The following is a 25,472-nucleotide window of genomic DNA, read 5'->3' on the forward strand; positions in this document are numbered from 1 at the left end:
CATAAATAACCGCCTAGGTCTCTCAACAAGTTAGAGGTCTTACAAGAAAATGAAGTGATGGCACAATAGCTAAAAGCGTTCTGCATGATCATGCCAGTATGGCAGTATCACAAAACACGAGCTACATAAACTGTAAAATTCATGTTTAGAAACCTTCTAAAATTCAATTGTAGGCAGAATCAATTATGGAGAGAACCATGTGTGAGTAGCTTCTCAATCTCAGGATTGATTGTGACAAAAGAGAAAATGATCCAATCTGCTGTAACGAGTGATACAAGAGTAATCTGGATTTGAGCAAGAACAACCAACCTACATCATATGATCTCATTCCAACAAACCAAAAACAGGCAAGTAACTGCTCACAAAAACGATTCCAAATTCAACAAGGATAGGAGGCCAAAAATGCCACTCAAACACAAGGATTGTATAAATCACAAGTCATAATAAAATAAGCTGGATCAAGCTAAGCTTGTCAAATGTGCAGTAAACTTTATGCCACAACTTGGAAAATTGAGAGTTTTAAGACATAACTAGCCAAGTTGACCATATCCCACAAACTATGGATATTTCCATATGAGAGAACTAAGGCTCAAGGGGAGCTCCCCACCAGAAAGCCTACTATTTATAACAATTTAGTTGGCACGGCTTTTAAAGACATCAAGACCCATCTCAGTAGGATCAGTTGCTTGCAACTCAATTTGAATTCCATCCAACTCCCTCTTGAATCTGTCTTTGGAGCTTGCATAAATCATCTTGCTCCTCACCCTTGATGTATCAGGCGACCTGCAGAGAAAAACAACAAAATCAATGCATATAAAAACATAGCATGAAAAGCATTCAGCAGATCCCAAAAAGTAAACATTACCATGCAATGAAAAAAATCCTGCTTTTGGGGACATTTCCTTCAGTCAGATACTCAAAATCATAAACAGCATAGCGGCACTCATCAGCAGGAAGGTTAGCAGTGAAATCTTCATAGCCTTGTCCTGGCTCACCAAGCTTCTCCACAATGACTTGCTTATCCTCAATCTTATAAACTATGAACCTATATGTCCTTTTTGTCTTGAGCTCCATAAACCTTAGCTTGCAGTCATCATGGACTGCCATGCCTGATGCTGCATTGGCCTATAAGAATTGCAATTGCAGACACATCACAGTCATCAATGCAATGAAAAAGCACATCAAGTGATCCCATGTGATCGAGCACAAATAAGCTAATGCATTGTTAATATGGTAGAGCGGTTGGCACTTGGCAGGCACATGTAAGAGAAAAGAGAAAGTGGGGAGAGAACTAAAGACATGTTTGGTTTCTATTTCCCTTTTAGGCTTCCATGTTCTATTTGCCACATAAATTTCCTATTTTCAAAGCTTACATGAAAGACCAGATTATGTTCGGATATCCGTTCGGAAATGGATTCCGAACCCAAACAGATTCAAAACAAAACCTTGAAAATAAGAAATAGAATGAAAACAAAGTAGCTGTTTGTAATAAAAATGAAAACGGCAAAAGAAATGGAAACCAAACATGCCCAAATAGCCAAGCTCGAAGAGGTTAAAAATTGTACATGTTGAGTAATACAATGTTATAGGAACATGAAAGATCAGCTGTGTTTGACTATTTGTTAGCACAAGGGAATGAAACTCAACTTATGCATTGGGAGAATCCAAACACACCCTAAACAACAACCTTTGGAAATGAAAGCATAGCTGTTTGCAATTAAAATTGAATAAACAGAAAATGAAATGTAAACCAAACATGTCCTAATAATATAGCTCTAACATATCAAAATTGCACATTTTGAATATATTAAATTTGCAATGTTATAACAACATGTCTCCAACTAACAAAGTAAATATTACCTATACAAGCATAGAATCATCTTAATAATCAGGACATAAACAAATAGCTAAAATAAGTAAACATCAGAATAAAACACCATGTCATGTTCAAGCTAAAAATAATATCATATTATAATTCCTCATAACCTAAAAATAAACTTTACCAAAAATTAAATCTGATAAAAATAATATAATTTTAATCAAAAAATTCCCAGCCCCAATAATAAAAATAAAAATAAAAATAATAATAACCACAACATCAAAGAAATTGAAGCAGCATGTTAGATCAGGAAACTGGAAACCCTCACAGATCAAATCACAAGCTGTTGAAACGATCAAAGCAAGCAAGCATGCGATCAATTGGAGAACAGAACAACTCAATCGAAAAAAATGCAGAGTTGGATCAGATCAAGAGGTGAAAATAGCGGCGAAATTAAGCTACCAGTAGACTAGAAATTAGGAAAAATAGTTGAAAAGCGAGAACGAAATTGGAGGAAGATGTGTAAGAAGAGAAGAGAGACTGACCATGGTGGTTGGTTGGAGATTGATTTCAGCGGAAGCGATGACGGTGGAGGAGATATAGGAATTGATTCGAGTCTCGATCGGAGACGCAGAGAGAGAAAAGAGGGTATGGTATGGTATGGTGTGGTGTGGTGGAAGCGTCAAGTTATTAATAGTCGCAGTCAGCGCGTGTTGAATGGCCCAATCGCCGCTGCCACCTCACGCAACTTGTATATATCTCTTTACATCAAAGGTACCCATCCTTCCATACTTTCTTCCTCCTGCTTGGGCTTGGGCTTACGGCCCAATAATAAAAGTATTTGATAATTTGATAAAAAAAAAGTATTTGATATTTTGACAAACAAAAAAGGAATTTAAGTTGATTAGTTGACCCAAGGTATCCCCACAACCGACAGTTATGAGACTAATCACATTAAGTAGGTAGGCTTCTCCTAACAAATGTTTCTCCATACGCACCGTCCAGGAATCGAACCCTGGACTAGATGGTTAAGGAGTCCAACTATCTACCAGTTGTGCTACACCTTGTTGGTTGAGTAGTTGACTTTATCCATATATCCCTTACAAGAACTAAAAACTAATAATGAAAGAAATAGCTCTATATGGATTTTAAACTATTTTCAATAACATTTGAGTACTTTTTGTAATCAAATATAGATGGTGGTCTTTAATTGGGGTCAGAGGTCTGAATTTGACATTTAAATGTAACCATGAAGGATTAATATTCAAACATGAATTTATGTAGTAACTATCAAACTGTTTAATCTTAATAGTTCATGTATGATCATATAATCATGATTTACTTCTCCAAACTCTTAAATAAAAATAATCCTCTCATTACATTCAACTTGTTTGTAATCATGTTTGTAACTGAGTCTAATGATTTCACATTCAATGCATGTGAACTTCACTTGTACCACAAGTTTGGATATTCGATAAGTATGTCATGGAAATCATACTACACGCCCATAAAAATATATAATGACTCATAAAAGTTCATAATTCAGATCTTAAAGATAGCTGGTCTGTCAGAAACAAACATGTCCAACATCGAAAAAGCAAGCAAGAGACAAGATGTTCTTGCTAAAAACTTCTCCAAACATTTGCACTCTGTCAAGATGTATGAAACCTCTTCTGCACATGCTGAAAGGCAGCTCAAATAAAATTACTACACAGAAATTTTCTATAGCATCCTAATCAATCAATTCAATAGACCTCCTAATTACTCTAAATATAAGGTATCAAATGTCTGTTACGTTGAACTCTCAAGATAGTATGTACTTTAACTTTCTCATTCTTAAGCAATCTAGGATGCTAAAATTGTGTTGTAAGATAAAAGATGATACTATTCCTTAGAAATGCATCAAAGTTCATCATGAATTCTTTGTTCTAAAGGAGCCTCTGTATTGTGAACATGATCATCTCTGACTTGATGAAGATTCATATCATCTGCAACAGCTTGGGGTCTTAGATCTGCCTGCCCCACCACACCAGCCTTTATGGCCTCAGTAACCTTTCTCTGCAACGTAAGTAGTCCGATCCGCTTTGAAACAACATAAAGAACCGCAAGGGAGAACAATAAGAAGCCAAGCCCGATTATCACCCTGTTTGAAGACAAGTTATGAGTCAATTTCTAGGATATAGGAATAGGAAGACCAAACAAAGAGGGTGGACATCAAAATCCGTTAACTTTTTTATTTCCATACCTGTCTATGACATCTTGACGTTGCATTGTAGAGAGCAGATTTCGTGTTCTCATCAACAATGAGCGGTGCCCTTTATATTCACTTTCAGCCTTTTTTAACACCCCAGTTGATTCATCTGTGTATCCAAGCAATTTTGCAAAACAAATATTCAGAACAAAGTTGTTCCCTCGTAATCACATCAATAAATATCAATCCATCAAATCTAATGTCATTCAATCCATCAAGAAAAAACTAATATCATTTTGCTCGAGTACTAACAAGCATTCTAGCACAAACAGCAACAAAGAGAAGCATCTTTACTTAATGCTTCATTGAGCATGAGTGATGCGGACCCAATTGCAAGGGCCAAGTTCACTTAGCTTAATGTACGAAGAAGTGGAGGTGTGATGCACTTAATAAACACATGGAAGGGAGCCTAACTGATGCTGAGCAGGCAGTAGGGAGTGGGTCCCTGTGGTAACTGAGTTGGTTGTGAAAGAGGGGGAAATGGGGAGAGGGGAGGGCAGGATTGGTTTAGGCTGGGAATTGGGAGAGATAGAGGCACTTTCTACTCTAATTTGCCTTGTATCAGTTTTCTTCTTGTATTTCCCTAAACTAGATCTGAGTTGGGTTCATCTCAGAATTCCAGAACAACTCAATACTATAGCATTTCAGCTCATTCCCTTCTCTACTATTTTTCTGGTACCTAACAATGAGCCACGTCAAATTCAGTCATTTGGATGGAAAGAGTTCTGAAAACTTGTTGAAACTAAAAAAAAAATTGCCAGGGTCAAAGTTGAAACAGGTTATTTTCATTTCTGGCTGGCTTAAACTTCAGCATTACCATAAAGGTCATAATCCAAGCACATATCATTCCACCAACCTGAGGATCAATTGGGTTTTAATCAACTCTTTCAATTTACTAAGAGATATTTTCTATTCAGTCTGCTACATTTTGCTAGTGATAAAAAAAGGGTGGTAGACTTTTACAGGGATGATCAATCTCATTAATTTCATAATAAGCTTTCAAAATAAAATAAAAAAGAGGACATAAAAAATTAGGACACTGAGCTGCCAGAAGCAACACATATAATAGCTGCCAGCATACTTAATCCGATCAGACGGCTTATTATTATTTTTATAGTTCATTTTCCTTTGTTCTTCATATAAATTTCACATACACCAAAAAGAAATTGTAATAACAGTATAAATTAAAGAAGGAAGCAGAAAGATGAAAGAACCATCATCAATATAAAGAGAGGAGAGAAAAGAAAATGTACCTACCAAGAGTCATAAGTGTGCTTGTGTTTCTTTCGACTTCCTACAGATATACAATGAGAATGCTAATCAGCCCAACATGAAAGGGTCATATTTTATGAAGGAGTACAAAGGAGCAATAATGAAACAAAATATTACAACAAGTTTAGAAAGGAAAGATATCTAACTACTAACCTGAACCATCAATTGACGAGTACGACGAAGGCTATCTGTGATGCTCTCTGCAGCAGATGTCATTCCCGCTTTTGTCCTGGAAGAAAATCACAAATTTGAGAACTAGAATAATTCATCCTGGCATCAATCATATCATGCTAACTGAATTTTCCCATCAAATGGCACTAAAAGCAAAATAAACAAGGAAATCATAATATGGCACAAAGGACATACTGCAAATTGCGTCTGCGAACTGTAGACTCTTCTCCACCACCTAGAAGTAGCTCTCTCTGCATCATATAGAAATATGAAACACGTCACGTCACAAATTCACAATCCAACCCATCAATGTAATGAAGCACAAGCACAAATCACACACATACATGATCATGATATAATTAACATGTTCTCAGTCAATGATTATAAAGTATTCAATATGAATAGCAAAGTAGTTGAGGATAAAAAAGAAGAAGCAAATTACCTCTTCCTGAGCAGCTTTCCTTAAGTTAGCCTTGGCTTGCAGATTAGCATTCCTCAGACTTAGCCGCAAACTGTTTAAAACACATATGCATACTATCAACTCATAATTCATTACTAAATAAACTATTTTATATCAATCAGAGAGAGAAAGAGGGTAGGTACTGTTGAGTCAGGGTTTTCCAGGATTCGAGCAGGACACGAGCAGATTCAACCTCCTTTTCGGTGGGCAATTGTGGAGCGAGGAGATCTAGGGTGAAATGCAAGGAAGAAAGGAGCGCCAAGCCATCTTGAGCCATCCCATTCAACCTGGCAAGCGAGTTGATCTCATCCTTGGGTCTTCCTGATTTTCCGTAGTCTGCAATTGCCTTGATGTGGAGTTGTGTTTTGCCGCAAGCCTCATCCCATTCCCTCTTCACCTTTTCCACCTCCTCCACAACCTTGTCCATTCCCAAAATTCAATATCTGACTTAATCACCCCTTCGTGAAGAATAAGTAGCGACTGCCGAATGATCTGGAATATGCAGTACAATACAGTGAAATAATTAGTGACTTGCATCAATTGTAATTGATAAGGACATGCACAAAGCATGACCAAGTTTTTTGAGCAACAATTAACCCCAAAACCTCCTATGCTACATCCAGAAAGCATCAAGCCCATGAAGTAATTGGTAACAAGAAGATATTTTCATTATCTAATAAAGACTTAGGGGCAAGAATTAATATCCACTAGAGAAGACCATATTCCTGTAACTGTAACTGCAAGAACAAACCCAAAAACAACAATTGTCCAATCCTGCACTATATATCTCAATTCCAACTCCTCTTTGAACACCATATAGTGAAACATAGCAGGAAATGAAAAACTAAGCATAACACATAGACTACTCCTAAAAAAATCAGCAAAAGTAGGCACAATCCACATATGCATTTTGACAATTAAACAGAAATCCCCCATTTGTAAATCAATGGGTCATTCCAAATTTCCAATAGATCAGGAGCATTAACAGAATCCATAAGGTGATCGGCACTTGCATTGTCCAGAACCAGAGCCAGCGAAATTTGACAGGCGAAAAGCAAACGAAATTACCTGGAACGGCGCGACGAGTGCGTTAGAAATCGGTCACTTGAATTTGTTGTAAGGAAAAATCCTGCTGTGGCAGAGAGGAGTTATCCAATTTTGTGGAAATTGTGTTAAGGTTTGTCGGATGGGGACTATCACTGTAACGCTGTGTTTGTGTTTGGATGAGGTGAAAAATAGAGGAGGGAAGGGAAAAGGGCTGGAAAACACTACACTCACGTTTCGATGACATGAAAATGAGAATGACTTTATGATCACAATTTCATTTGATGCACTTATCTCTCATAATAAACATTGTTCTAACTTAATACGTTGCATATGGGTAAATGGTCATATTGGTCCCTGGATGTTCGCACCGACTTCAGAATCGTCCCTGGATGAATTTTATTAGGCTCGCGGTCCCCAGATGTGACAAAAAATAGTCATATTAGTCCCTGACGTTAAAATCCCCATAAAAGTCAACATTATCTTTCTAATTTTCTTTCACTTTGGTCCCTTTCTTCTTTCTTCCACCCTCTTCACCCCCTGCTTCCATCATTTTCACCAAAACCCACCCCCCATCATGCTTCAGAAACCCAGAATGTAAACCCACAATCTTCACCTCCTTCATCTTCATCTTGTTCATCTTCACTTTATTCATCTTCATCCCCTTCTTCCATCATCTTCACCAAAAACTCCTCCCCTTATTCTAACCCTAATTTAATTAATAAAATTAATTTCTCCCCCAAATTAAACTCAACTCCCAATTCAATCACAATAGCAACACAGTCTTGAACCTAGAAATCATCAAAAATCAAATTCATTAATCCACCCCATGCCCTACTAGAGTCATCGCTGTGTTTCTTCTTCTTCCACTCTGTGTTTCCTCTTACGTTCCCTCTTCTTCCTCTCTTTGTGTTTCTTCTTTCTCTTTCACATGTGCAATTGAAGCCAAACCCAGATCTTCACTGTGATTTTTCTTCAACTACCCATTGGGCTTCAATTTCAGCTTCTCCCACTGATTTAGAACCTTACACAACTTCTATGATGAAGTATTCATTGTTGCATGTGTAGTTCTAATTCCTCACCTTTTGGAACTCACTTTCGATGCATTCATGTTGCAAAGGAGAGAGCTTGATTCCTTTTTGGTCATGCCCACTTGTTCTTCAAGCGGAAGATAGTAGAGGTGGACCCTTCTTCCACCGAATCCACAGCCAACAAACCTTAGTTCACCGCTTCATTGTTGAAATCTGCCACCCAACTTCGCGTCTTCATGTCGGGTCTCAAGAAACCCAAACCCGATTCGTCTGCTTCGAACCCAGAACCAACCAAGAAGAATCGCCACCACCACCACCCCCTTCTCCACTCCTCTTCTCAAGGCACACTCCTCCTCTCTCCTTCTTCCAGCACCCCCAAATCCTAAATCAACTTCCACCTCAAAACCCTAAACCCCCAATTCTACCAAATCCCCTCCGAAATGGGCGCGTGCTTGAAGGCGATGAGGAAGACGAATAAGGTCGACGTCGAGATCTGACGGTGGAGAATGGGTTGGAAACTGCAGATGATGGAAGAAGGGGATGGAGATGAATAAAGTGAAGATGAACACGATGAAGATGAAGGAGGTGAAGATTGTGGGTTTACATTCTGGGTTTCTGAAGCATGATGGGGGGTGGGTTTTGGTGAAAATGATGGAAGCAGGGGGTGAAGAGGGTGGAAGAAAGAAGAAAGGGACCAAAGTGAAAGAAAATTAGAAAGATAATGTTGACTTTTATGGGGATTTTAACGTCAGGGACTAATATGACTATTTTTTGCCACATCTGGGGACCGCGAGCCTAATAAAATTCATCCAGGGACGATTCTGAAGTCGGTGCGAACATCCCGGGACCAATGTGACCATTTACCCCGTTACATATATTTAAACTTTATATAACAAGTATTTCATAAAATTTCCATTAATAATGTGGAAATATATTTTTATTATACAAAAATGTTTTCATACAAATCTCATGCATTCTCCTTATGAATTTCTCTCTTCCTCCCTCATTCGCCTTTCACATTAAATGAGTTTCGGTATCAACAACCATCACTCTCCAATACATATATAAGTCAGTTTCACCTTTCATTGGTCTATCTCTCTTCCACATTAATGGAGGTTTCCACTCTTTCCGATTTACCATAACCTCTTATTAATGAATTATTCATTTCATTAAATGCTTACGTTTTACACTTTTGTATTAATCTTAGCACTCACTCTTTCAAATTTCTCATAATCTCTCATTAGTGATTTAATTTTTTACCTTCTCATTCACAATTTTCACTCTTGCTTCACCCTTCTCGATTATGATATTAAGAAGTGTGTCAATACTTACCTCAACTCTTCAATTTCATAGAGGGATTGAATCCATTTATTGATGTCTTTGATTATTCGAGCATTGAATGCATGTTGAGAAACCTCACATCTTCCACCTCCCCCCGTTAAATATACTTATGCATGAGAAGCTACAGCTGAAACTCTCTTCGACTAGTGTAGTTCAATTTGCAACATGAATTCGCACGTTAACACCATATCTCAGCTCAATCCCACTAAGGATCGTCGGATCATCATTGTTAGGGTTGTTCGACTTTGGTATGGCTCAAGCGTGGACCAGTCGAAGCTGTCATTTTCCTTTTATTTGGTGTTGATGGATAGTAAGGTGGGTACTTTGTTTTCAAATTTAATTTGTAAAATATCATATAAGTGATACATTGATTCATGACTATGATCGTTGTTCATTCGTCTTTTTAGGATGATAAAATTCATACTTTTGCAAGGAAGACCATGGATTATTACTAAAGGATGTGTGTCCAAAACTCCTCAAATGCAACCCTCGTTCTCGTTTCTATAGTCTCATTCTTCTTTACCCTTATTGCAGCCTTCTTATAATTGAATTTTGCTTCACTTTGTATGTTTCCCTCATTTTTTCACAACATAAGTTGTGGCATGCATTACATGGAGTGATATTGATTGAGATTGAAACAAATCAACTTTGAATTTAGGCATTTAGTTACCTGGATCTATGAAGTTGATATTATTAGGGAGCGATTGAGAGACCATAAAATATCTAGGGCGAGAAAGGGAAGTTAGATGCCTAGAAACTTGAAAGCGATTTGAAACTCAAAAGGCTAGGTAGTAGTTGAGGCATTTGGTGATTGTATCTATCCTGCTTAAGATGCACGTGTAGAGCCTTTTGCAATGGCGAAACCAAGGGGTGACTTGGACATGCCATAGTCACCCCCAAAATCATAGTTTTCTTTACAAAAAATTATACTTTTCTTTATCAAAATCGAAATCATACAAGTACAACACCACCCTCTTTAGACTTAGCACCACCCTCCTCAAAAGCGTGCCTCCTCCGCCACTACTTTTAAGGTTTACTCTTTTCTATCAATCTTATTACATTATTTGCTTCACTATAGTTTTTTCACCATTCATTTTTAACTCAACGTTCAAGTTAAAAATATGTACCGAAACTGTTTTCTTTAAAAAAAAAAGTATCTAAAGTATCTTTATTTTTTATTTTGTAGTTATATACAAGATCAATAAGCATTGAATACAACTCGAATTTATATCTACCTAAGAGAAATTAAATGTAGGCTTAATACATCAGAAGACCCCTGAAATTGTAAAGGGAATCAGTTCCAGGACCTGTAAATTTTTTGCATCAAATTGGGTCCCTAAGAATTTTTTTTTAATTCAATTAAGGTCAAATGCTGTCAGACTTCAATTTTGTCCTAGTCATCAATTACACGTGGCTTTTATGATTTTTTTAATTAAAAAATGATAAAACTTTATTTTTTAATTCCAACTCATATTAAAGCATAAATAAAAATAAATAAAAAACTTAATAAAATCCCTAATTTCAATAAAATCCCTAATCTAATTCCAAAACTAACTAAATAATTACTTAAACTAAATAATAACAAATTCCAAACACAATCTATCAACCCCACCAAACCCAAACCTAGAACAGAGGAAGATGAAGGAGAAAGACCATTGAAAACCCAATCCCATCAACACCACACCAAATCGTCTCCCCACCGGACCAAATCTGTCTCTGGAGCAGCGACCTTGCGCGCCGCCGTGCATATCCGTGTCGCCTCTTCATCATTCGCACCGTTGATCTCCTTCCCTACCGCATCATCACCATCAACGATGCATCCTCCATCTGCCTCTCCTCTCCACCACGCTCCCTCCTCTCAACCAAATCTGACCAGATCTTCCATTTGCCTCTATGTTGCATAGAGTATGAGCAACTTACGTTTTTGTGGTATGCTTCTGATTGAAAAGCTCGCAACTTTTATTATTAAAAGCAAAGAAGCAGCAAAGGAGAGACACTTCAAACATGATTTGAGTTATTGAATGAATGAAATTGAAATGAATTATGCCACACTTCACATTTCAATTGGTTGAATCTGCAGGTCCCATTTGAATCGTTATAGGTTGGTGTTGTTGATGTGAATACCTGCAATCGAGGTTGAAGTGAGGGTTAATTTGGGGGTTTTAATTTTTTAATGGATATGTTATTAAAATTATTGTTTTAATCTATACGAGTTTTTGCAAACTTGAGGGCAAAATTGTAATTTAATATTTTAATACACATGGGTGGAAATTTTTCCATGGTCATATACGTAAATTTGTTAGTAATTCAATATGAAATCAATCTTGACCATTCATTGGTTCTAATCCTAACCGTTGGTCTTTTTATTATGAAACCCTTTGTATAACCTTCTCATATTCTTGGGAGTTTTATTTGTTGCATTTGTAACTCCTGATTATGGATTATGGTTACAAAATCACCAAGAGTCTCTTCCTTCTTCTCCCATATAAAAAGCATCTTTTCATTCCCCTTTCAAATTATTTTCATCTCTTTCATTTTTTATCTTTAGCATATCCATTCATGTGCAAGTAATCTCTCCAATTTAGATCCTCCAACAGCATCATTCCATCACAAGAAGATATTCTATCAGGTTATAGAATTTTCTTTTGCATATTTTCTTCTCTATTGGTTACTTCTTTTTCATCATTTTTCATTTTCAGGCATTGATGTTCTTCTCCATCATCGTCTTCAATCTGGTAAGAGCGCTTCTTTTTTCGCCTTATTTATATCTTTTAATTTATCTGTTCTGATTTTTCCATCATTTCTTCTTCAGATTTTGTTCTCATGCTACGTTCTTCTCAAACGGTTTTATTTTTTCCGATTCATTCTTCTCATTCTTCATCTCTCACTCCTGTAAGTTTCAGTCTTTATTTGCAATATGGATGTTGTTATCACTTATTCAATATATGAAAGTTACTCACTTTATTTTACTTTTATAATTTATGCATGTTTTGTTCTTTGCTATTGATTAACTATTATTATCAAAAATTCTTTTTCTTCATAAACTTTAAAGTCATCTCCTTGGTTATTTCTCTAATTGTGTTTCATTATTTTTCTTGCACAATTTTATGATGTTTGCTTCCATTCTTTGACAGTTTAATCTTCAACCAATGTGAGTTTCTTGCTTTTTTAAAATTTTGATTAATTTTTTATCAATTAGTTTACCAAATGATAATCTTTTCTTCTAATCCGGTATAATGAAGCATTTTTCCTCCTTTTACATTTCATTGATTTAGTTTCAATTTGTCATCTTCATCGTCTTCATTAAGTTTAATCCAATTTATGTCATTTACACTATGAATGTGGTCACTAATTTTACATTATTGTTTTCGGTTTTCGGTTTAATTCTACCTTCTTATTCCTTTTATCTATCAACTCTATTTGTTGAGTTTTATTTCATTTTTATTTAAATTTAAAAAAAAATTAAAAAATTGAAGGATACATATTATTTCATATGTGATTTTTGAGAACCGTTCGATATTTAGCAGACTTTTAATCTTAGTCGTTCGATATTCCCCTTGAACTTCCTCCATCAATGTTAGTATATAACTTTCTACTATTAAGCTCAAAATTATTTTAAATGAATTTATTATTATTTAATTTATATGAGTTATGGAATGTCATAGGTCAAAATTAACATTGAATATGATATTAGTTATGAATTCCATAAGACACATATTATTAGTTTAGATTTGTTGAAGTATTAATCAACTAATAATTAATATTAATAATAAACCTTAAAAGTTAAAGTCACTCAATAAAAAAAACTTCCGTCTTCCGATGTATCGAAAAAAAAAACTTCCCTATCCCTTCCTCTTGAACTTCTTTCATCAATGTAATTATATAGACTTCTACTATTAATTGAAAATTACTTGAAATAAATTTATTATTGTTTATTTCATATGCGTTATGAAATTCAAAAATGTATGCTTAATACTAAATAAGATCTTACCAAAAGAAAAAAGGACAATCACTAACCCTTTTCTCTACAACTATATAAATTAATAAGTGTCAATAATCATTCAATATTTGCACTTCACATAAGTTTTATTGAGGTATTTGCTTTTATTTTTTCAATGACTCAAGCTTCAAGACATTTTTTCAGTACTTATATCCAACGACTAGCTATTGATGTACTAGCCTAGAATGTTTACATATGTTCTAACATGCATTTTATTTTATGATGATCTTCAACTTGATTTCATCATGTAAAATTGGAACACCTAAAAAATTATTTTCTCTTTGATTTGCTAACTTTTTGTTATGTAGGATGACGCAAACAGTTTGTGTGTGCCATATGTGGGAAACAAGGGATTTCAAAAAACCTCAAATTGTTAATAGTATTGAACTGCTCTTAATCGTTGAAAAGGTATTCAATTTCTATGTTTTCCCCACTTTCATGGTACCTAATTCAAACTATTTATTGTTACCATAACAAAGTGAATTTTTAAAATTGTAGTTTTTCAAATGCCACAGTTTAGTGACACACTATGTGTATGAGAAGTTTATGCGATTCCGAATATCATGGTTCAAGCATCTGCTAGAAAATATAGAGTTACAAAGCATAAATGCATGATTACTTGAATGAGCATTTAAAAAACTGAAGAGGCTACAAGTGACACTACTACTACAACAAAATATGATTTTGGTACCATTTAATATAATTGACATCATTTTCATGTAATCGATTATCTCTGAAGAAACCAAGGTTTATAGTGCTAATTTATTTTATAAAAGAAAGCACATACAATACCGCATGGCAACTAATTTCATCTTTTAATTAACAACAATAATCCATATGGATTAACCTCTAACATTGCTTCCTTAAATGGATGACCCTAATATTATGTTGTTTCTAACTTTTTTTTTTCATTCTTCATTGCTTTACTCTGCATTGCATCGTTCTCCTCATTAGCCACTGAAACTCACAATCCCCAATATGCATATTGCATATATACAAAACTTTTTTCTGATATAACTTTCAGATGTCCATGTTCACAAATAAGTATTTGTAACTTACTACATCTCTTATTTTTTTCCTAAAAAAATGAGAAGGTCCAAGTTTTCTAAGATTGCGAAATTTTGTTTAGACGGGTTTAACTTGATTTCATCCTACTTTATATTGAGTTTAATATGAACAAACTATGAATTATTTGTAACCAAATAAAAAAACTATGAATTATTTTTTTAACATATTTATTACTTTCAAGTTTATTTACCAACATTAATATAATTATAATTTTTATCAATACTTAATTTTAATTTTATGATAACGAATAGCAAAATCTAATATTAACAAAGTACAAATTTTATATTTAAGCACATCTATTATTGAACTCATATGAGTTATGAAATTTATAGAAAAAAAATTACATTAAAACTTAGAGAATTCAATAAGACACACATTATTAGTTTAAATTTTTTGAATAATCAATCAAGTAATAATTTATATTAACAATAAAATTTAAAAGTTAAAATCCATTCAATAAACCAACCATCCCCTATCCATTTACCTTTGAAATTCCTCAATTAATGTTAATTAGTCTATACTTTTCTACTATTAACCTCATAATTATTTTAAAATAATTTATTATTATTTAATTCATATGAGTTATGGAATGTCATAGAGTAAACTTGATATTAAATATGATATCACAAAAAAAAATACATAGTAAATACCACAAACATGTGATGCAAAAAAAAAAAAATCTCCCTTGGACTTCCTCCATTTATTATTATTTTTTCCATATGATTTATGAAAGATCAAAGAGTACACCTAATATTAAATATGTATCACTCAAAACAATTATACATAAATACCAAAATAATATCACAAACATGTGATGCAAAAGAAAAAATTATTTCTATCTCTCTCCGTGAACGTCCTCCATCAATGTTAGTTTACAACTTTCAACTTATTTATTATTATTTAGTTTATATGATTTATGGAATACCATAGGGCAAATTTAATATTTAATATGATATCACTAAAAAAATTCATAACTACCAAAATAAATATTACAGACATGTGATGCAAAATAAAAAACTATCGTTATCCCTTTACATTCTTCATCAATGTCTTATAACTTTCTACTATTAACCTCAAAATAATTTAAATGGATTTATTATTTAATTTATTTGAGTTATGGAATGTCATGAGATAAAATTAATATAAATATGATCTCACTAAAAACACATATATAGGAAATTTCATAAGACACATATTATTAGTTTATGTTTGTTAAATATTAATCAACTAATAATTATATTAATAAAAACCTTAAAATTTAGAGGTCATTCAATAAAAAAACTCCTCTAACTCTTCCTCTTGATCTTCCTTCATCAACGTCATTCTATGGACTTATACTATTAACTTCAAATTGTTTTACAAAAAATTATTATTATTTATTTCATATGAGTTATGAACCTCAAAAAGACAAACTTAATACTAAATAAGATCTTACAAAAAATACTACCTCTATCTGTAAAGTACAATAAAATTGTTATATTAAAAGAATAAATCTAAAGCATCAATTAGATAAACAAGGACAAACAACACAAAAAAAAAAAAACAAATACACTCATAAAAAAACGTACAAAAAAGAAACAAATACAATCAAAAACATAAATTAACACTTCGACAAAATACACTTAACTATCACAGTTTTTTTCTTTCTTTTTCATACGAATAAATAATTTAAGAAAGTCATAAAAAAACACAATACAAAATAAAAAAGTATACCCCCGTGCGTTGCACGGGTAAAAAGTACTAGTAATTACCTATAAAAAAGTTAACCTATAAGATTAGGGATTAGTTTAGGTTTTGTATTAAGATTTTATTAATATTAGATTAGGATTTTTTTTTTATTTTTTTTTCTGATTAAATAAATGAGTTGGAATAAAAAATTAATTTTTAATAATTTTTTTAATTAAAAAATAAATAAAAAAGCCATGTGGAATTGCTGACTAGGACAAAATTGAAGTATGACATCATTTGTCCTTAATTTAATTAAAAAAAATTTCTTAGGAACCCAATTTAATGCAAAAATTTTACAGGTCCTGGAACTGATTCGCTTTATAATTTCAGGGAGCCTTTGATGTATTAAGCCTTAAATGTAAGTAGAGATTTTCCATTTCCGACAAGAGATTGTGTGTGTGTGAGAGAGAAGCATGTCTAACCCGAAAACAGAGGAGGTTGTATGCGTCACCGGAGCCAACGGGTTCATCGGCTCATGGCTGGTCCGAACCCTGCTGGAGAAACACAACCCACGCTACACCATCCATGCCACCACCTTCCCCTCCTCCGACCCCACCCACCTCTTCACCGTCCACCCGGAAGCCCATTCCCGCATCACCATCTTCCCCGCCGACATCCTCGACTCCGCCGCCGTCTCCCGCGCCATCCACAACTGCTCCGGCGTCTTCCACGTGGCCTCCCCCTGCACGCTCGACGACCCGGAAGATCCTCACAAGGACCTGATCCAGCCCGCTGTACAGGGAACACTCAACGTCCTCGAAGCTGCCAAGCGCGCCGGCGTGAGGCGCGTGGTGCTCACCTCCTCGATTTCGGCATTGGTCCCGAATCCCAACTGGCCGGAGGGAAGGGCCGTTGATGAGTCGTCGTGGACGGATGTGGAGTTCTGCGAGTCGAGGCGGAAGTGGTACCCGGTGTCGAAGACCGCGGCGGAGAGGGCGGCGTGGGAGTTTAAGGAGAAGCAGGGTGGTGCTGAGGTGGTGGCGATTCATCCTGCCACGTGTTTGGGCCCGCTGCTGCAGCCGGAGTTGAATGCTAGCTCCGCCGTGCTGCAGCGGCTGATGACGGGGTATAGGGACACGCAGGAGCATTACTGGTTGGGTGCGGTGCATGTTAAGGATGTTGCTAGAGCTCAGGTCTTGCTTTTTGAGACCCCCACTGCTGCGGGTAGATATCTATGCACCAATGGTATCTACCAGTTTTCTAGTTTTGCCAGCATTGTGTCTGAATTGTACCCTGATTTCCCTGTTCACAGGTTGGTTAATCTCTTGTTTTCTTATTCTTTTGGTTGAGCAAATGTTGAGTTTGAGGGTGGATGATTGGTTATTCTTTTATGATTCCTTCAAATGTGACATGATAACTTGTATAGATAAGAAGTATCACTAGCAAGATGCTTTATGATTTTTCCAACATAGATATGTGAAATTCATGTGGCTCTTTTGAATAATGCGGGTTGTGACTTGTTAGACTCATTTCCTCTTTGTTGGAGGGACTTGCATGGATTTTGCTTAGTGGGGAAGTGTGTATTGAGAAGAGTGTCCTGGAGAATGGGTCTTGTGTCTTGTTTACCTTTCTCATGTAAGGAGAGTTTTAAATCCTGTCTAGTCTGTGTTTTTCATTCTTCTACCTTCAGAACTGTGCAATTCCTTTCTGTTTCTTTCACAATGATTTCGCTCATTGATTTTGTCATCCCCCAGCTGCTTTTCCTTTTGATACAGCTCTAGTTTTATTGTTTTAAGCCCCTCATTGTGCTTATTCAAAGTTTTTGCAATTCTATAGTGCTGCTCTGTTGGTGCTATGTTCCGTGAACTATAAGCTTCTTATGTATCATATAGCATGTGGAGAAATATAGATGTATGGGTTTAAGGAAAGTGATTTAGCTACAGGTATACAACAAGAAGATAGCATGTGAATATGCTGATAGTATACTAGTATCACAAATTTAGATTCAACTTGTAGTAGGTTGCTGAATATATTAAGAGAAGCTAAGGTTGGATAGGGTGAAGACCATCCATCCTCTTGTGCTTCCCTAATAGTGTTTGGTATAGCTTTTTGCAGTTTGCACTAATGGCAATACACTTCACTCCAAAGCTACACACGGGAGCTTGATTTGGTTTTGGGACTTACCATGGGTGGCTATTGGTTTCCAAACACCCTCTAAACATCTTGAAGAAAAAGAGGGGGAAAGAGTTGAGATACATTTCTTTATGGTGGAGTTTGAAAAACATAATCTGTCTGTTATTCACAGACTGCCGATTCTCCTCTTCCATCCCCATCTTGGTGCTAGACTGTTAGTCAATAGTTCTTTGTGGAATACCTTAAGTAAAACTTAGGTAAAGTAAAGGTAGTCTTTTACTAGAAAAGGAATGTTTTTGGTAACTCAAATATCAAAAGTATAAGAATTTGGGTTACACCTTATCTGAGAGATGCCATTACTCACTAGACATGTGATGCAAAGGGAAGAGAGATAGAGGGGTGAAATGTGTGTAAAAAGAGGAGTGAAAAAATCAAAACTCATAATGAAACTCACCAACATAACAACTTGTGGCAATTTAAATTTGCAAGATGGAGTAGTGAGGAACCAAGTGATATCACACATTTATATGCTTACCTTTATAGTCTATGTGAGCAAAATGTGGTTACTGTAACCACTTTGGAAACGGGCATCAGTTGCCATTGCTTTTTGGAGCATATATTGTATCCTAGACGTCTCTTTATAGCTTTTTCATTTTTTTCCCTTGGGCTGAATGACATCATTCAGTCATTATTCATGGAATATGAGTTTTTCCCGTTCTTGTAGTTATTGAAAATTGTGCTACAAAATTTGATTTGAAAGCATGGTTTGGATCAGAAAAAATGATCCCAATTATATTGTTTCCCACTAGCTGCCAAATGAAAGAAATTATAAGACGTATCTTGTTAGCAACTTTTATTAGGAAATTGTGTTCAAAATCCTATGGCATACTTTATCATAGACCTTCCACCTTTTAGGAAATTCAATTCTGTTGGCTATGCATGTTATGTAGAAATAATACATCCTTTTTATGATTTTATCAAGATTCATATTAATTAAGCTAATTGAAAACATATTTAAACTCTGTTTTTCTACTCTCGGTCTGCTAAATTATCTTACATAGTTTGCAAGTTTTCTGACTCTGAACAAGAACTACATGCAGGTTCCCAGAGGAAACTCAACCTGGCCTTACTCCATGTAAAGATGCAGCAAAGAGGCTAATAGACTTGGGCCTCGTCTTCACACCAATTCAAGATGCTGTGAGAGATGCAGTTGAGAGCCTCATAGCTAAAGGGTTCCTGGAGCTACCACCCACACAGAAATAGATGTTAGATTTCATTTAGGGTATGTTTAGTTTCCATTTCTAGTTTCTGTTATCAGTTTTAACTATAAAAAATGCTACCTTGTTTTCGCTTTATTTTATGTTTTCATAATTTTGTATAGGAAAAAATGACAATAATAATGGAATTAGGCAAAAATAATCTTTGCCTTATAGTTATTTCTTTAATATAAGGTGGAAGAAATAAGAATTAATAAGTTAATTGTATTAAGTTTAGCAACTAAGTGGCTGTAGTTTAGTGGTAAGAATTCCACGTTGTGGCCGTGGAGACCTGGGCTCGAATCCCAGCAGCCACAATTTTGGTTATTTTTTATTTTTATTTTATTTATAAGTGCGATCTAGTATCTAGAAAATTAATATAGGAACTAATGGAGTCAATGCTCATTTGCATTTAATTCATGTTATATGTAACTCGTAGTTATAAATGTTAACGTGCTTTTGCCACGGTCAACTCTCCCCTCTTCTTATTAACATTCATTTTTTAATAATAAGGTCAATAATCCATTATGCTTGAGGGACTTTAATTTCTAGCCTTAATTTATACTCTTGACAATACCAATGGATCAAACTCTTAACCATTAAACCATCAAAGCAAGTTGCTAACATATAAATTAGCTTGCTACCATTTTATCCTCTTTAGGTGCTGGACCATCCGGCCAATACAAAATGATTCATTTAATATTTAAATTAAAAAATTGCCTCTTTAGTTTGATCAATCTTAGCCATTAGTGTAAAAATCAACGGTTGAAAATTTGCTGGAGCGAGGCTACATATTTGAAAACTCTATCAAGGGAAAAAAGTAGAATAGAAAACTGTATCGATAAAATCTCACGTGGAAGCAAGTTATCACTAAGAATATGTCAAAACAATGTGAGGTTGACATGAAGTTCCAAGAATAATTGAATACTAATTTACAAATGATATCTAAGGTAAGGTAGTGGGTTAGATCCACAAACATGGCTCAATTTCCTAATAGTAAAATCTTTTTTGAGATAATTAATTTATAACATGATATCATATTAAAGTGTCTATGATAAAGTGATTTAGACTTCGATTCGATCAATCTTACCTTTAATTATTCTAATAAAAGTATTAATGTTTCAGCTTAAAATAGATAAATTTGTGCATTGTCCACGCTTTAAGCCTAACGAACTTTTGCATACCATTCGAGTGTCCTTTGTTTGACATTATTTGCAACATGCAAGTGCTACCTACTATATCATATACTGAGGAGCAAGCCACGAGGCAATACATTCCTTGAACGTTCACATCGGCGCTTCACAATGACCCAAGCTCATATTTGATCAAAGGAACATGCACATAACGTGGTGCATGTAGAATTAGAATTTTCTTTCCTTGGATCTGTATATCAGATCATAACCAATTCCCATATGTTATAGTATTAATTAGCAACCTCAAATTAAACATTTCCACCATTCTGCTGTTTCTTTCTCGATCTTGTAAGGAAAGAGAGACATGGGTATTGAAGCTCATGACCAACAACACTCAAAAAAGCTGCCACTTAGTCACAACCAAAAGCACAAGCTGAAATCCGTTATGCTAATCATTTTCACCAACCTTGTCACCATTTACATTTTCACAGGTCCATTTAGCTTTTTGTACCACTCCTCTCTGAGGCCCAGTGACTCAAACTCTATACTGCAGGAACTCAACTCCACCAAAGCTCAACTTGCTGCCAGTCACTCACTCTTGTCTGAGCTGCACCATAGGCTCAACTCTACCAATTTACTTATCCAGGTAAACGAGAATCTAGACTCAACTCTACTAACTTAGTTGCCAAAGTAAAGGAGAATTTGGATGCAGGAGAAATTATGTGCATGTTTTGAAACTCGTTGAAAATCACAGTCAAGGCAAAATCATGGTACCGAAGCAAAAACTAAGAGAAATTGTTTTTGTCCACCATGATTTTAGTTTCACCATGTTTTTCAAATGAGTTTCTAAACATGCAATATATCTCTATCACAAATTATCTCTATACCCAAATTAGGAAATATGTGTTATATTTAATTAGAATACTCTAATCAACAGTACATTATCAAATTAGGTGTATATGGCAACTTAGATTAGTTTCCATATATTCCATACTCCATAGCTATATTGACATGTTTGCTTATTTTAGATACATGTACTGATGATTTATTCTTCGTAAATAACCACAATTATGTGATTTTATTATTCTCATCATTCCCTTTCCTTTCAATACCTTAACCTTATAATTTCATCATCAGGCTTTGCTTATTGATCTTACTCGCGAACAATACAAGCAATCAAACAGAGCAGATCAGAACCCCATCACTTTGAAGCAGGAAAATGATGATTCCACAACATCTGATGAGCTCAACATTGCACTTGGCCCTCACAAGCTCCCATTTGGGCACTCACCAAGGATAGGATCAGATGAGATTCACATGAATATTGGTGAAGCCTGTTTGAGGCTCCATGATGAGTTAAACCAGTACATGACATATGAGATTGGAGGGGAATGTCCTGTAGATGATATTCTTGCAGAAAGCCTCATGCTCAAAGGGTGTGAACCGCTCCCACGTCGGCGATGCCACCCCAAGTCTCCTGCAAGTTATGTAGAGCCAACACCTTTGCCAGATAGCCTCTGGAAAATCCCTCCAGACACCAGCATTATCTGGGATCCATATTCTTGTAAAAGCTACCAGTGCCTTGTTGATAGAAAGAATGAGCTAGGAGGGTCCAATGACTGCAAGGATTGCTTTGATTTGCAGGGAAAAGAGAAGGGTAGGTGGATCTTTGATGATGGTGGACTTGATTTTGGAATAGACCAAGTTCTCGCGACAAAAGCTGCAGGAACAATCCGTATCGGACTCGACATTGGCGGCGGAACCGGAACATTTGCTGCCAGAATGAAGGAATGGAATGTGACAATCATTACAAGCACTCTGAATTTGGATGGGCCATTCAACAACATGGTTGCATCAAGGGGTTTGATACCAATGCACGTTACCCTCTCTCAGAGGCTTCCATTCTTTGAAAACACACTGGATATTGTGCACTCCATGAATATCATTGGGAATTGGATACCAGACACCACGCTTGAGTTTTTGTTGTATGATATATACAGGGTTTTGAGGCCAGGGGGGATATTCTGGCTTGACCATTTCTTCTGCTTTGATTCACAACTCAACCAGACTTATGTGCCAATGTTGGATCGAGTTGGATTCAATAAATTGAGATGGCATGTTGGATCGAAACTTGATCCTGGGGTTCACAAGAATGTGTGGTACATTTCAGCACTGATGGAGAAACCAATGATTTGAGGTAGGCATGTGATTTATGCATGCAAGTGCTAAATTAATGAACAAAGTTGCTTTTTTTTTATTGAAAAAAACTTCAAGTAAAAAGTGTGAAAGAGACCAATATGTGTATCATAGTCTTTCTTCTAAGCATGGGACTCTTCTATTAAGAAACACAGAACTTCACTCCTCATGATTTGGTGATTTCATTTACTGGTGGTGATGCTTATGGTTGTGGGGTTTTCAATCTTATAACCAAATTAAGAGCAGCAAAGATAATTAAAGTGAGTTTATGACGATAAAGGTTTTGATACTTTTCACAAGATCATACGGTTAATGGTGATAATATAGAGTGAAAAATGATGTATCGTACATGTTCCATATCAAAACTGTTATCTACTCTACTACTTACTAAAGCTAAGCTAGAGGGTTTGGAGTACTGTTCATAAGAAAATACCCGCCAGAGCCGGGTCAAGGTCGGGTTATGGGTCGGGTTTGAAGCATGATGCAATGTCGTATCCCCAGATAGCAGACCAAAAACAGTTAGAGAACAATTCATTCTTCATTATAGAGAAAATGAACAATGTAAGTAAAACATGTGATGAAGGTTGCTATAAAAATTAGTTCGATTTTCATTCACTAACACGTTCAAGAATGGTGAAACTCGATGAAATTCCTGAGAGGGGTGTTTAGAATTGGAACAGTATGATCGCTGGATATGTGGCTGTTGGGGACCTGGAGGCTGCCATCAGATCACTTCACATGTATATAGCTCTTGACATTATTTTGCCATTCAACATTAGACTCATCATCAACCAATTCATTGGAAGATGAGGTTAGAAGTTATATAAATAAAGTTAAATCTGAATCTCCAATTTCTGGATCCCTTTTCTCTGCTCCCGGCATTCCTGCTCCATCCGTAGTTTCCACAACTTTACATGTGCTTCCTGGAAAAGTTTTGGTTCCTGCAGCTGTTGATCAGGTTCAGGGGCAAGCACTAGCTGCATTGCAAGTTTTAAAGGTAATTATTTGTTTTCGTTCTCATGTATCAATATTACTATAATATTGTGAAGTTGTAGTTCAATTTTTTTAACACTGCTTGATTTTTATATCTATTCTGCTTAATTTAATTTCACCCAACAAAGAATTATAAAATAATTCAAACCCAAATTTTCTGAAGCTGAGTTGAGTACAAATGCCTTGATACAAAATCCCGAAGTTACCATGAATGTACTTAGACTTGAGCTGTATTGGTTCACTGTGATGTGTTGCTAACCCAAACGACATATTGAAGGTAGATTACTATGGTGAGTTGAGAATTTTGTGATTATGCATGTGGAGGTTACCTGGAGTCATGTCATGGTTGTTTTTTTTTTTGGATTCTAGGTCATGCATGGTTTGCTTATATTATGATATGTTTATTTTGAAGGGATTCTAACATATTTGATTTTATAAAACCTTGGCAGGATGAAGTTAGGATGCAGGATATATCATGCCACATGTTTGTTTCTTAGGAGTAGTATGAAAACAAATCAGATCAATCATCAAATAGCTCCATTTCCTGTTGCATTTGATTCTGATTCTGAAGTATCATGGATATTTTTTTCATTTACTGATTAGAGTTTTATTGCTGTAGACATTCATAATGCTTCGAAGGCAGTGAAGCATGGACCTTATGTGGGAAAAACTGCAATTGGGGGTCCATTTCACCTTACCAACCATCATGGGAAGCACCTTACTGAAAATGACTTCTTGGGGAAGTGGACAGTGATGTATTTTGGATTTACTGCCTAAATATCTGCCCTGATGAACTACAGAAGTTAGCAGATGCAGTTGATAAAATAAGTAAGCTTTTGTTGGTGATTTGCTTTGTGTAGCAAACTGAGTTTTATGCATTTCATAGCAAGATATTCTCTTTCTCATAGTTGTTAGCTGCGCTCATAGTTGCATCCTTATACTAATCAGTTATATTTACTTTAACTTTATACTCGATACATTAACGTAGTACCTATGTTTTCTTTTAAATTTTATAAATCTGTGGTTTGCAGCAAGAAATCTTTTAATAGGGGAAACAAACAAATGTTGACAAACATGTCTCATGAGATAAGAATTCCACTATCTGGGGTTGTTAACATTGTTGTAATTCTTTCTACCGCATAACTTGATCTAGAATGAAGACATGTCTTAGATCTCATGCTATCTTTAGGATATTTGGTTCTTCAACTATATACTTGATCTTTCCAAGGCTGATTCAGATACAAGTCTATCCTTGATATATTTCATTTTAGTGTTAAAAGAGACATAATCCTTAAATATATACTCCATTTGAGCGAATGTATTTTGGCACTATGCCTATCATAGCCGTGAATTTTCTCTGATTTAAAGTAAACTAAGAAACATCACAGAAACTGAAATTAAGAAAAAGGAGAAGAAAATCTATGGTACACATCTGGCTTATGTGCTGTGTTTTGCATCCTTCTTTAATATGTTGTGCTTTTCTTTTCATTAACCACCCTGAGAAACCTTGCTTCCTCCCTTAATGCAGAATTAGAACAAGTGATGAAAGAGCAAGAGGAACTGAAGGAGAATTAAAAAGCATCAGAAGCTCTTGCTGCTAACCAACTGTTGAAATTCAAAGCAACAAGGAAGAGAC

At 35.4% G+C, this 25,472-nt stretch overlaps 4 protein-coding genes and 1 non-coding gene across 6 annotated transcripts; 3 read left to right on the forward strand and 2 right to left on the reverse strand.

Annotated features, from left to right (window-relative positions):
* Nucleotides 1-356: 356 nt before the first annotated feature.
* LOC130722056 (actin-depolymerizing factor 2-like) lies at nt 357-2,542 on the reverse strand. The gene is made up of 3 exons (XM_057572649.1): nt 2,365-2,542; nt 866-1,125; nt 357-783 (listed from the first exon to the last, which is right to left on the reverse strand). Exons 1-3 carry the CDS (start codon nt 2,365-2,367, stop codon nt 633-635), a joined length of 414 nt encoding a protein of 137 aa, XP_057428632.1. The 5' UTR covers nt 2,368-2,542; the 3' UTR covers nt 357-632.
* Nucleotides 2,543-3,333: 791 nt separating this feature from the next.
* LOC130726069 (uncharacterized) lies at nt 3,334-7,268 on the reverse strand. The gene is made up of 8 exons (XM_057577290.1): nt 7,042-7,268; nt 6,117-6,465; nt 5,956-6,025; nt 5,709-5,764; nt 5,496-5,571; nt 5,328-5,364; nt 4,065-4,179; nt 3,334-3,962 (listed from the first exon to the last, which is right to left on the reverse strand). The coding sequence occupies exons 2-8, from the start codon at nt 6,398-6,400 to the stop codon at nt 3,722-3,724; spliced, it is 879 nt and encodes a 292-aa protein (XP_057433273.1). The 5' UTR covers nt 6,401-6,465; nt 7,042-7,268; the 3' UTR covers nt 3,334-3,721.
* A 9,268-nt stretch (nt 7,269-16,536) lies between these two features.
* LOC130724413 (cinnamoyl-CoA reductase 1) lies at nt 16,537-19,891 on the forward strand. 2 transcript variants are annotated; one of them, XM_057575637.1, is made up of 2 exons: nt 16,537-17,437; nt 19,347-19,891. In XM_057575637.1, the coding sequence occupies exons 1-2, from the start codon at nt 16,599-16,601 to the stop codon at nt 19,519-19,521; spliced, it is 1,014 nt and encodes a 337-aa protein (XP_057431620.1). In that variant the 5' UTR covers nt 16,537-16,598; the 3' UTR covers nt 19,522-19,891. The 2 variants fall into 2 exon arrangements, with proteins under 2 accessions (XP_057431620.1, XP_057431621.1); XM_057575638.1 differs by having other exon boundaries at nt 16,543-17,437; nt 19,359-19,874.
* Nucleotides 19,760-19,831, forward strand: TRNAH-GUG (transfer RNA histidin (anticodon GUG)). Its single transcript has one exon. It is a non-coding gene; the product is annotated as a tRNA-His (tRNA).
* Nucleotides 19,892-20,799: 908 nt separating the features above from the next.
* Nucleotides 20,800-23,023, forward strand: LOC130726171 (probable methyltransferase At1g29790). Its single transcript, XM_057577400.1, has 2 exons — nt 20,800-21,293; nt 21,785-23,023. The coding sequence occupies exons 1-2, from the start codon at nt 21,012-21,014 to the stop codon at nt 22,841-22,843; spliced, it is 1,341 nt and encodes a 446-aa protein (XP_057433383.1). The 5' UTR covers nt 20,800-21,011; the 3' UTR covers nt 22,844-23,023.
* The last annotated feature ends 2,449 nt before the right edge of the window (nt 23,024-25,472 follow it).

This window comes from Lotus japonicus, chromosome 6 (genome assembly GCF_012489685.1).
Source record: "Lotus japonicus ecotype B-129 chromosome 6, LjGifu_v1.2".
In the NCBI taxonomy this organism is placed as follows: Eukaryota; Viridiplantae; Streptophyta; class Magnoliopsida; order Fabales; family Fabaceae; genus Lotus; species Lotus japonicus.